Source organism: Mustela nivalis (genome assembly GCF_964662115.1).
Source record: "Mustela nivalis genome assembly, chromosome: 16".
NCBI lineage: Eukaryota > Metazoa > Chordata > Mammalia > Carnivora > Mustelidae > Mustela > Mustela nivalis.
The window spans coordinates 29691807-29704409 of record NC_139035.1 but is presented as its reverse complement, the minus strand read 5'-3'; the positions used below and the strand labels follow the sequence as shown (position 1 = coordinate 29704409).

At 41.4% G+C, this 12603-nt stretch overlaps 1 protein-coding gene across 9 annotated transcripts in view; it reads left to right on the top strand.

The window, feature by feature from the left end:
* Positions 1 to 12603, top strand: part of DNAH14 (dynein axonemal heavy chain 14) — a 348451-nt gene that overhangs the window by 290652 nt on the left and 45196 nt on the right. For 8 of the 9 annotated variants that reach the window (XM_082704492.1, XM_082704488.1, XM_082704490.1 and 5 more), the window contains 4 exons: positions 4056 to 4462; positions 4541 to 4730; positions 10051 to 10287; positions 12220 to 12305. In XM_082704492.1, coding sequence (XP_082560618.1) covers positions 4056 to 4462; positions 4541 to 4730; positions 10051 to 10287; positions 12220 to 12305 — 920 coding nt within the window. The remainder of the gene's footprint in view (positions 1 to 4055; positions 4463 to 4540; positions 4731 to 10050; positions 10288 to 12219; positions 12306 to 12603) is intronic. The other variant, XM_082704493.1, reaches the window with a different exon arrangement.

Sequence of the window (12603 nt, the reverse complement as noted above, 5' to 3'; positions counted from 1 at the left end):
ACTTTCTATCTAGCGGTAGGCTGCCATTCTCACTTATCTTAACTGGTGACCTGGGTCGGGGGAGGCTTGAAAGTCTCTCAGATGCTTTCATTCCCTCTTAAGGATCTGACAGTATGCCTTCCTATTGTAATTACACCTAATACTCTATTCCTGTGTAACACACGGCTGTGCCATGCTTCCGTTCATGACAAGACAAGGACAAGTCTGTGTGGACCAGGTTGTCACATCTGTTTCTCTGGGAAGGTTGGAATGAATGATCACCCCTTAGGGAGCAAACCCAGGGCACACAGGGATGTGGGTCTCACAAGACTGGAGAGTACAGCCTCTCCTGTTCTAGGAACCACTCTATGACAAATAGCATGTTTTGTTGTGACTTTTGCCTAAATTGAACAGAAGATAGATTTAATAAGACAAAGGAAAGTTGTTTGTGATAAGACCCAGTCAGCGCTGGAAGCCCTCATACGCCTTTGGTGCCGATGCCCTACCAGCGGTGCCTCATGGGAGAGTCAGTTTTTTTTAAAGACTAACCTTTTACTAGTGGTAGTTATAATACAAATTGTTCTTGGAAAAAACTAAATAGACTCCTGGAGTGCTTTCTGTAATGCCTGCTCACCAAACGAACTGCCTCTTCAAGTATCAAGCCTAAGCGAGTTTGCATTCCCTGCCAGGAGCATCTGATGAAACGGTATTCCACTAGCCCATCGTCAGACTGGAAGCCGAGACCCGGACCAGTGTCTCCACCCATGTTAGATGGTAGGATCTCCGAGAGCCTAGAGCTTAGAGTCCACGCCAGCATTGATAGGAATGATTTAAATAAACCACGTCCAGGGAGAAAAGGAAGTAGTCAGGGGTGCTGGAAGGTTTGCTCACTTTTCCTAATGACTGTAGGAATAAGTTACTCAGTTGAGCCTCTCTCTTCTAAATCTAAACAATCCCACCTTTGAAGGCTTTATTTAATAGCATGTCTCTGGAGGGCTGTTTATTTTTATGAATAGTGAAAATACTGGCATGGATATAATAAGAGAGAGAGTCCATACAGATAAGAAGAAAAAACGGGAAAATGATCATCTCCTATTACATTAGGAGATTCAAGGGGGAAAGATAAATGTTAACTGAGATCAAAATGATAGATGTTTTCTATTATCCCCCGGTGCTGCTAGACATAAACAGTTTCCTCCTCACCCCCGCTACCTCCCTCTTTAAAGTATCTCTTCTGAACTGTGAACCCAAACTCAGGGGAAAGAAATTAAAGAGTAATATCAATTTTGAATGTACTTAAAACACTGTAATTTATTATAGTTTCAGGACCAGAAAGGTCCTGGCCTTACAAGTGTTTTAGGTATCAGAATGAGAGGAACATTTGCCATTTCTCCACTTAATGACTTCTGCCCTTTTCAGAATGTCCTCCTGCAAAATAAAAGCCAACTCCCTTCCTAGGCCTTCCGTGCTCTCCCAAGTCGTAATGAAAATTGTCTTTTAAAGATAAGGTTTGAGTTTTGCAAAGAGGATGTGTTGAAAGCAAAGGTTAGTCAGGTGTAAAGTAAAACAATTTTAATTTGTCCATGGCTGAGATCAATTAGCACAGAATATTTATTAAATTTTCTTGAATAAGGAGTACCTTCCTCTGAGCCAAGAATTAGAACTGGTAGACAGGTTTCTTGGAAAGTGTGATACTTAAAACATCTCTTCACAACAAACTCTTTTGGGAAAAGAGGGGGAAGTGCCTTCCACAAGGGAAGGAAAACAGTGTGCTATGTGTTCTTTTGATTATGTTACGTGTGTCTAGATTGTTGCTTCCAATTCCAATCCTAAGAAGATATGGATTCTGTAACTGGTTTAGAATTCTGGGGTGGAAACATCCTGGAACCATGATACTTGATAAATTCTCCTCAAAGAGTTATAGCCTGGGAAAGAGTTGTTATTCTATGAAGTCTGGCCTGTTACATGGTGAAGCTAAGCTTTTAAGAGTACTAGGGAAAAATAAAATCTAATAATTCTAGAAGAATAAAGACTCCTCGATTTGGTGCATGTTTTTTCCTTCCCTTTCCCAAGTTTTAGTAGCATAGATCATCCTTACTCTCTTTGTAGTATATCTTTGGTGAGGCTGCCTGCTCCCCGTGGGAGTGGTGGGGTGGGGTGGGGACTCAGAAGTCGCCCAGAGAGAGGTCCTGACATTACTAGAAAGCGTCACTAAAATCAATCAGAATATGTTATCCAGGTCAGGGCATGTAATTCCATCACTCCTTACAGTGATCATATGAAGCTGTGTCTAGTTCTTGATACGGATGTAATTTTTAAAGGTTTTTGGTGAGGTTTGATGGTGTCCAGAGCCCACGGCCAGGAAAGAATTCTTGAGACGTCTCTGGTGCAAAATGGTGATTTTATTAAAGCCAAGGGACAGGATCTGCGGGCAGAAAGAGCTGCTGTCCTGGGATTGTGAGGAGCAACTGGTTCTGTACCTTGGCGTTGTGGAAAGTAGAGCTAAGGAGAGTCCAGAAAGGATTTTCATATGCTGAAGAAGACCCTCAGGACACTGGAGGCCTTGCCATTGTCAAAACAACATTGTTTTCTCCTCCAGCAAGCCATGAAGTTGAAGACAGAACTTTCTGGAGGAAACATACCTGCAGCCTGCCTCAAATCTTCTGTGGTGGGCTGCAGGTTATAAGGACAATTAATGGTATCTGTGTTTCTTTCTGCCTTTATCACACTTTAAAGAGGGCTCTTTTCAAACTAACGTGCTCGGGATAAGCATCAAGGATAGTGAGGAGTCTATAAATCATACCATTAACAAAAGCACTTGAGGAAAATGGGAATGTTCATAAAATAGTAGAGTTTATAATGGAAATAGGAGAACCGTCTTAAATATTTGAGAAGGAGAGAATTACTCTGTTTATGAAGCAGCGCTTTTTTTTCAAAAAGTAAGTTTCAACCTGTTTGTGGAATGAGAAATAAATTTCGTTGATCATTACCAACTTTATTGTTTAGTAAAATAGAAAACCATAGAAAATATCAGAGTTCACGTGCTATTTTCTGGAAATTTTGTCTCCTTGTCTGTGTGGATGGTGGGTCATTCGTTATTGATGAGGGAGCAGGAGGCTGGCTGAGGACAAAGCAAGAGCTGGCGCCTTGCACCCCCCCCCCTTCATCCACTCCCCTCCATATGTGTAGCATTGCTCAGGCACCCCTGACTGCCATAAAATGATAAATAGTTAACTTGCTGAGATCGCAATCCTGCAAAACAGGAGTCTCCCTTGGTTTGCAAAGGTCCTTGAGATTACAACAAAGAAGTTACCTTATCAATAGCCCAATTTCCAAAGACACAGAACTCAGTTCCTCAAGCCTAATGTCACCCTCCCCTCCATAAAAACCGAAGGAGGCGGAGGTAGAAGGAAAAGTAAATAAAGTTAAATTTCTTCTAAACCTAAATCTCATTAACAAGGATGCTTGATAGCAGGAATGTAACATTCCACCAGACTTCCAATTGTCTTTACTTGATAACAACTAAGCCTTCAATATCCTGATAGTATTCTTTGCCCCAATAGCCCTTCTGAACACCCCTTTGTCCTCACCTACCCAACTCCTGTGTATATAACCAACCACTCCTAACAACCCGGGGCGGCAGCCGCATCTCTGCCTGCCCACGGGCCCTGTCCCGGTGCTTTAATAAACCACCATTTTGCACCAATGACGTCTTAAGAATTCTTTCTTTAGTCGTCGGCTCCGAACCTCCTCACCCCACCGAACCTGACTTAGGTTCTGGGACTTCATCAGTTATGACAGATTGGCTACTTATCATGTGCTTAAAAAGAAAATAGCATCCACCCCATTAAAATAATATAAAGTAGAGATAGGGGGTGTGCTCTGAACCCAATTATTCAGAAATATAACCGGTCTTCATTTAGCGACCCATTGCCCGCATGAAATCACCAAAAAACCAGAAGTCAAAAACTCTTACAGAAAGATTTCAGAATGAAGGAACTGCATTTAACTTCCAATGGGTTTTTATTTAAATTCATTTTGTTGTTGTTGTTGTTGTTGTTGTTGTTTGTCTTTAGAATGTGTGTTAGATGATGAGGAAACGGTAGACATCTTAAGAAACGTCAAAATGAATTCAAATGAAATTTCAAAGCGCATCAGAGCAACAGAAAAAGCAGAAAGTAAGATCCAAGAGACGCGCAAGCACTATCTCCCCCTGGCCACCCGCGGCGCCCTGCTCTACTTCCTCGTGGCGGGCCTCGCCCGGGTCAGCTGCGCGTACCAGTTCTCTCTGGACTGGTTTCGCCAGGCGTTCCTTCTAGCAGTTGTCTCCGGAAGCAAAGAACAGGAAGAGCCCGACCCCAGACCCCAGAAGACCCTTGATACTACAGACCTCTCAGAAGAACCCAAGTTAGAAAGGGAGGAAAATATCTCCCAGAAACATCTTAAAAATTCAATCGATGTGTTGACCAGAAGTATTTTTAAGGTGAGACATCCTTGCACATGTATTTTGCACATGGATTCAATGGAGCTGGGCTGGTCTAACGCTCCATTTTCCCCCTAGGTGGTCTCTCCAGCTCTGTTTAACCAACATAAACTCTGCTTCTCCTTCTGGCTCTGCATCACAGTCATGCAAAATGATGCTAATGGAGGTGATGAGCCCGGATCCCTACCAGAGGAGGAATGGGACCTCTTCCTACATTCTGCCTTATTGATAAATAGTAAAGGTGTGATGCCCCAGGCCAAACTTAATAGTAAGTAAAAGGTACTGCTCTGGGTTCCAAAAAAACCATGAAAAATGTTTCCCTGAAAAACACGGAGAGATTTTTAAGGTGTTCCAAGTTGGTGCTTCTATTTGGGTTGAACTAAAAGCAGCTTGAGGTCAGGTGTGACGTTTAAGTCACTGCTGTGTCCTTACACGTTGAGCACATGATTGGTACTCAGTAATTGCTGGATGAATGAGTAAATAGCATTTGCTGAGGTTATTGTAATCCTAGTCTATACAGAACACCGAATGCTAGATTTCAGGGACACGTGCACATGTGCAGAAGCACACATGGGCACACACACGTTGATTAAATACCAGCTGGAGTGAAACTTTGCCCCCTTCACTGTAGTCACCCGTAGTGTTTTAGGAAAATTCCCAGAAAGTTTGAATCACAAAACCACACTTGTGCAAAATGATGAGGCAGAAAGAATTACATGTTGGATCTGTTCAAATCCTCCTGCATCGTACATTTTTAAGTGTATTTTTTTTTAATTGTAAAATACACATAACGTAGAATGTACCTTTTTCACCATTTTTAAGCATCCAGTTCAGTGGTGTGAAGTTCATTCACATCGTTATTCTGTGTCGTAATTTTAAGTCACAAAAATATAGAAAGCTAAAGGTAGTCTGACATTCTCACTGAGGAGGAAAGGTGGTGGCTTGGAGCCTTTGCCCCGTGTCCTGAGACTATTAGCAAACAGTAAAGTCAGAATGGAAATATCAAAGAATTGATCTGGAAAGATACCAGACACTGGGATAGTTTTATTGTTTGTTTGTTTTTATTTCCACCAAAGCCTGGTTATACAGTAGATGTTGGTAAATGATTGTTGAGTCAGTAAATGCTCTTGGGAGTTTACTAAGATTCTTTGGCTTGCCAAAAACAGAACAATGACTCACTGTCTTAAACCAAAATAAAAATAAAAATGAAAACGTTTTGAAAAATTCTGGGGTAACTCAGAAAACAGCAAGGAAAATGAATGAGCACCAACGTGAGACAAACCAGCGACTGCTGTTAACCCAACATCTGGCAGCTCTCAGGCCCTGGGCCTAACCGTCAGACTCCGGGTCTCCAGGAGAGTGGGCCTAAGTGCTATCAGGACTCTTCTCCTGAACCACCTACCTGCGACCAGGAGATGAGGTCACGCAGCACAAAAGCCAGCTCACAATGCATCCACTGCACTTAGAAGCTTAAAAACATCCCCAGTATGTTTTAAGAAACGAAAACAACAACAAAGATGTAATTGCTTCCATTTTTTTTTATTACACAAGCAGTTTGTGTTTATTAAACCATTCCAACCTACAGATAAGAAAAAAGTAAATAAATCTCCTGTAATCCCACAATCTAGAATTAATCGCTAGTAATATTTGTGTGTGTTTTACCTCCATATATATATACTTGACATACATGCATAGAGGACTATTCTTGTATATTCTTTTAGGTGACTTTGCTATACAGACTTCCTTTTTTCCAAATTAATAACATATCAAAAGTAGCTGCCTATGTCAATAAATATACTTAAGACTTTTTAATGTCTGCACAACATTCCAATTTTTGAATGGACTACCAAAACTTAAGTAACCACTCTGTCAACTTAGAGACTTGGGTTTCCAATTTTTTCTTATGCTAAACAGGACGCACAATGATTGACATATAAAGTAGCTTTTCTGACAATGAAACTAGAAATCAGTATCACATGAGAAATCCAAAAATATGTGGATATTAAACAACTTACTCTTAAAGTACCAGTGGGTCAAAGAAATTACAAGGGAAGTATCTCGAGACAAATAAAACTTAAAATGCAATGTAATAATTATAGAGCAAAAACAGTACCAAGAAAAAATGTCATAAGTTTAAATGCATACATTAAAGAAGCAGGTCCCAAATAAACAACATAACCCGACTAGTTCTCAAAGAACTAGTGAAAAAAAAAAAAAAAAAAAAAAAACCAACTAACCACAAAGCTAGCAGAAGGAAGGAAACAAAAAGTGGAGCACAAATAAATAAAATAGAACATTTAAAGAAATTTAGAAATCAGTAAAACTAATAGCTGGCTTTCTGAAAATATTAATAAACTTGACAAGCTCTTAGCTAGATTAACAAGAAAATAAAAGAAGACTCAAATCAGAGGTGATAGAACATTAAAACTGATGCCACAAAAATCAAAAGGATCATAAGAGACACTATGAACCACTATATGCCAACAAATTGGACAAGCTAGAAGAAATGGGAATGTATAATCTGCCAAGACTGAATCATGAAAAAATAGAAAACTTGAACAGCGTTATAACTAATGAGATTGATTAAGTAAGCAAAAATCTCCCAAAAGAGAAAAGGCCTGGGCTAGATGGCTGCACTGGAAAATTCTACCAAACATTTTAAAAAGAATAAACACAACTTTTCCTGAAACTCTACCAAAAAAAAGAAAAAATAGAGAAAGAGAGAGAAGGGAACACCTCTAGGCTTGTTTAGCACTTCCCTGATACCAAAGCCAAAGATTTTATAAGAAAAGAATACTGAAAAGATGGCTGAAATTTCTGATGACTATGGATGTCAAAATTCTCCACAAAATACAGCAAACCAAATTCAATAGCATAATAAAAGCATTATATACCATGACCAAGTGCAATTTATTCCTAGAATGCAAAGTTGACTCAGTATAAGAAAATCAATGTAATAAGCACATTAACAATGAGGACAAAATCATATGACCATCTTAACTGATGCAGAAAAAGCATTTTATTAGATTCAACTCTTCAATAATTAAGAACACTCAACAAACTGGACATACAAGGAAACTACCTCCACACAATAAAAGTCATTTGTGAAAAATCCACAGCTAATAATCCCACTCAGTGGTGAAACTCTTGAGTTTTTCTTTAAGATCTCATGCAGGGCAAGGATGTCCCCTGCTCTCTCCATTTTTTTTTTTCTTTAACATGGAAGTTCTACCCTATGTGCTAAACAAGAAAAAGAGATAAAAGGCGTCCAAATTGGAAAGGAAGAAGTAAAGCTATCTTTGTTCACAGATGACATGATCTTATATGTTGAAAACTCTCGAGTCCATGAAAACACTGTTAGGGCTGGTAAACCAATACAACAAAGTTGCAAGATACAAAACCAACATACATTATCAGATACACTTCTATGTTATGCATTTCTATACATTAACAACATATATAATGCATTTCTATACATTAACAACAAATAATATGAAAAGGAAATTAAGAAAACAGTCCCATTTGTGATAGCATCAAAAGGAATAAAACACTTAGGAATAAGCCTAACCAAGCAGGTGAAAGACGTCTATACTGAAAACTATAAAACATTGCTGAAAGAAATTGAAGATGACAAATAAATGGAAAGACATCCCACATTCATGGATTGGCACACCTTATATTGTTAAGATGTCCATACTAACTCAAAGCGCTCTACAGATTCAGTGCAATTCCTAACGAAATCCCGATAGAACTTTTTGCAGGAATAGAAAAATTCTTCCTAAAATAATATGGAATCTCAAGGGACTCCAAATAGCCAAAACAATTTTGAAAAAGAACAAAGTTGGAGTCATCATACATCTTAGTTTCAAGCTATACTCTAAAGCTGCAATAAAACAGCCTGGTACGGGCATAAAGACAGGTAAATAGACCAGTGGAATGTAACAGAGAGCCAGAAATTAACACATATATGATCAAGTGACCTTCAGAGAGGATGGAAAGAGCACTCAATGGGGAAAGGACAGTCTCTAACAAATAAATGGTGCTGGGAAAACTCAGTATCTATGTGCAGAAGAACACAATTGGACCTTTATCTTACCCCAAATACATGAATAAACTCAAAATGGATTCAAGATCTAAACATAAGACCTAAAACTATAAATCTCAAGAAAGCATAAGGGAAGAGTTTTATAACACTGGACTTGGCAGTAGTGTCTTGGATCCGAAACGAGAGCCCAGGCAACCGAAGTAAAGTGAGACCAACAGAATGGTATCAAACTTAAAACTTCTGTACATCAAATGATACAATCAACAGAGTAATAAGGCAACCTATGGAATGGGAGAAACAATTTGAAATCATATATCTGAAAAGGAGATAATGTGTAGAAAATATAGAGAATTTGGACAACTCAACAAGAATCAAATAACCTGGGGTACCTGGGTGGCTCAGTTGGTTAAGCCACTGCCTTTGGCGAGGTCATGATCCCAGAGTCCTGGGATCGAGTCCCATATGGGGCTTCCCCTGCTCTGCAGGGGGAGGGAGCCTGCTTCTCCCTCTCCATCTGCCTGTCCCCCTGCTTGTGCTCTCTCTCTGTTAAATAAATAAATAAAATCTTTAAAAAAAAAAAGAATCAACTCAATTTTAATATGGGCCAAGGACCTGAATAGACATTCCTCTAAAGATGATCTACAGATGGCCAACAAGCCCATGAAAAGACGGTGAGTATCCTTACTCATCAGGAAATGCAAATCAAAAGACCACAAGGAAATGTCATCCCACACCCATTAGGATGGCTACTGTAAACAGCAACAAAACAGAAAAATAAAGTGCTGGCGAAGGTGCAGACATCGGAGCCCTCGTGCACTATTGGTGGGAAAGCGAACTGATACAGCTCTTCTGGAGAACAGTATGAAACCTACTCAAAAAATTAAAGATAAAACTAGCATGTGATCTAATAGCACACTGCTTATACAGCCAAAGGAAGCGAAAGTAGGGTCTCCGATTGCAATTTGCATACTCGTGTCCCCAGCAGCTCTGTTCACGTTGCCAGCAGGTGGAAGCAGCCCTCGTGTCCATCAGCGGGGGAGTGGATCAGCACGAGGTGGTGGGTAGTTACAAGGGAGTATTATCGTGCTGCCCGTCAGGGGAGGAACGCCCGCGCCTGCGACAGCATGGATGATGCTTGAGGACGTGAGGCCGAGGGAAAGCAGCCAGTCACAAAAAGACAAGAGACTCTTGCTCCCACTTACCTGAGGCATCCAAAGTAGTTGAAGTCATAGAGACTGAGAGTAAGACAGAGATTGGTGTCCAGGAGCTGGGGAGGGCTGTTGAATGGGGCTGAGTTTCAGAATCACAGGGAAAGTTCTGGAGATCTGTTTCACAACAACATGAAGGTACTTAACACTGATGAACACAAACAAATTGCTCAGAAGGTAGATGTTGACGTGTTTTTACCACAATGAAATACTTGTAATTTTTATGTAAAACGGGTTTTCCTCCACAACGGGTATTTATTTAACTACCTTTAACGAGTAACTCAAATGCAAAGGCAATCGTCTCTTTTACCGTGGTCCTCTCCCTTCTCTGGTAGGCATGTATGACGCCTGCAGGGATGGGCACCTGCAGTGGCTCTCGGAATCCCAGTGGAGACAGTGCCAGTATGTCGGCAGTGAGCTAGAGCCCTTCGCTCTCCTGTGCAAGTCCCTTCTGTCCAACGTGCCCCAGTGGGATGCTTTCAGAGCCAGTAAGGCTGCGTACAGCCTGATGACCATCCCTTTCTCTCCAGAAAATGCGTCGGTGGAGGAGAGTGAGAAATCACCGAAGGAAAGTAAGAAAGCATTCGTGTCTTCTTCAGCCTACCCGAGTCCTGCACATGTGCACGCGGACGGTCGGCTTGCACGCGGGGCTCAGTGTGTTAGCAGCGCAGCTGTGCTGTGAGCAAGGTTCCCCCGGCCTGGCCAGACGACCACCGGGGACCCGCACTGTGGCTTCATCCCGCACCAGCGCGCAGGCAACCCACGTGATGGGGGGCTGGGGGGCTCCAAAAATCACCTGGGGACCGAGAGTCACTTCACATGGCTTGCTGTTCTGCCACACTCTTCCTGGATCTTCCCAGTGAGCGCCCTGCCCGCCATCCCCACCCCCACCCCCCCTGCCTCCTGCTGTCTCCCTCCCCTGTCCTGTCGCCCCTGCTGCCATCTCAGAAAGATGGGAAGGATCAAGTTTTGCAGGAACAGCATGTCTCCGGGCTGAGCAGCCAGAAATGTAACCTCTGGGTCAGAAGCTCCCAATGTTCGCATTAACACTTGCTGCCAGCCTGCTCCTCCCGGAAGTGCCGGACAGTTCCCAGTGCCGGGCACAGTACATGACTGCTCCTGTTCCAGCAGGGGCTTGGTGTTCTCTGAACTCTTGCCAACCTGAAAACGCTACTCTTTAGTTTGGACCACTACTCTTTAGTTAGCACCACGTTTTAAGTACATTTTCAGATGTTTGTAGACCATTTGGACTTAATTATTCATGTACTCAGTGCGTTTTTCTACTAAATTATTCATTCCTTTTTTTCTTAAAGATTTTATTTATTTATTTGGGAGAAAGAGTGAGAGAGAGCATGAGAGAGGAGAAGGTCAGAGGGAGAAGCAGACTCCCCGTGGAGCCAGGAGCCCGATGCGGAACTTGATCCCGGGACTCTGGGATCATGACCAGAGCCAAACATGGTCGCTTAACCAACTGAGCCACCCAGCCGCCCTGAATTATTCATTCTTTTGTGGCCTTCTGTAAGAACCCTATTGGTGTAACAGATAATTAACATTTTGCTTTGTTAAAGATGCCAGTGTGTTCAATCAAGTATTTTTAAAAATCAGCCAGTGCTTTTGGGATTCGTTTATACTGCTCCTGCCAGGCAATGGGGAAATGTCTGTATGGCCAATTATATCTATTTTCTTTCTTTTATAGCTTCCCGATTTCCAGTTCTGACTAAGAAGTTCTCCTCCTCCCCTAGAGTTTTCTCTCTAGGTCATTATTTTGTAACGTGAAGATCTTTTTATTTGGGGGGGATAAAAATTTGATTTATCAATTTGGAACTAGATTTTCGTGTATCGTGGACTTTTTTTAAAGATCAACAAACCTATTTTAGTCCTTTTCAAAAAAGCTATTTCTGTAATCCACCTTGTTTAAAGTTAGACATGGGGAAAATACATGGAGATGGTAAAAGGCAGAAACAACAGGTCCGTGAGGAGACTTGGCATTATACACGTAAGAGGGGCAGTATTGGAAACACAGGTCTGTGTGATGCTCAGTTCTTTGAGAGTCTTGATGCATTTCCATCTGATTCTCATTTACCATGTTTTTATAAGTAGATTATGACAAGAACTTTCTAACCTCTGGAGTTATTAGCTTATATTCGCTGGGAAGACCTCACATGTGCAGGAGCAGGCTGTCAAGTGTCGGCCTGCCTCTGCTCCTCCTGTCAGCTGAGAGTCCGACTCTTTCGGCTCAGGTCGTGATCTCAGGATCGTGGGGTCAAAGCCCCACTCCGGGAGCTCAGTGGGGAGTCTGTTTGGGATTCTCCCTCTGCCCCCCAACCTGCCTGTGCGTGTACCTTCTCTCTCTCTAAAGTAAATAAATTCTTTTAAAAAGTAAGAAATAAGGTATGTTTTGAAAACAAACTACAGTTTTAAAGGAGAATGTTCATTATGCTGTCTTTCAGTGATTCAAGGCACTTGATTGTTCATCTCCCTTTCTTTCTCTGAACTATATCTAGCTGAACTTCTGGATGAAAATGAAGAAACATGCAGTCCTGTGAATTTCCCCTGGGAGAAACTCACTCCGTTTCAGAGACTTATTTTGGTAAGATGTGCTGTGAGAAAACAGTGATATTCTATATGTTTTAAGACCTTTATCAGTAAGTATCTTAAACTGTTATTAACTTAAACAACAGTTTAAGTTATTAACTTAAGCAGTATTAAACAATATTATTAATTATAATGTTATTAAATTAAACAGTAACTTAAACAATATTCGTGTTGAAGGGAAGCACTCACACTCCAGTCAGGTGGCACTCCTGGCCCCGCTCTGACCCCGCCCTCTGCCCGCCCCCCCAGAGGAGGAGGACTTGGAAAGTGGGTAACTGTGAGGGATGAAGGAG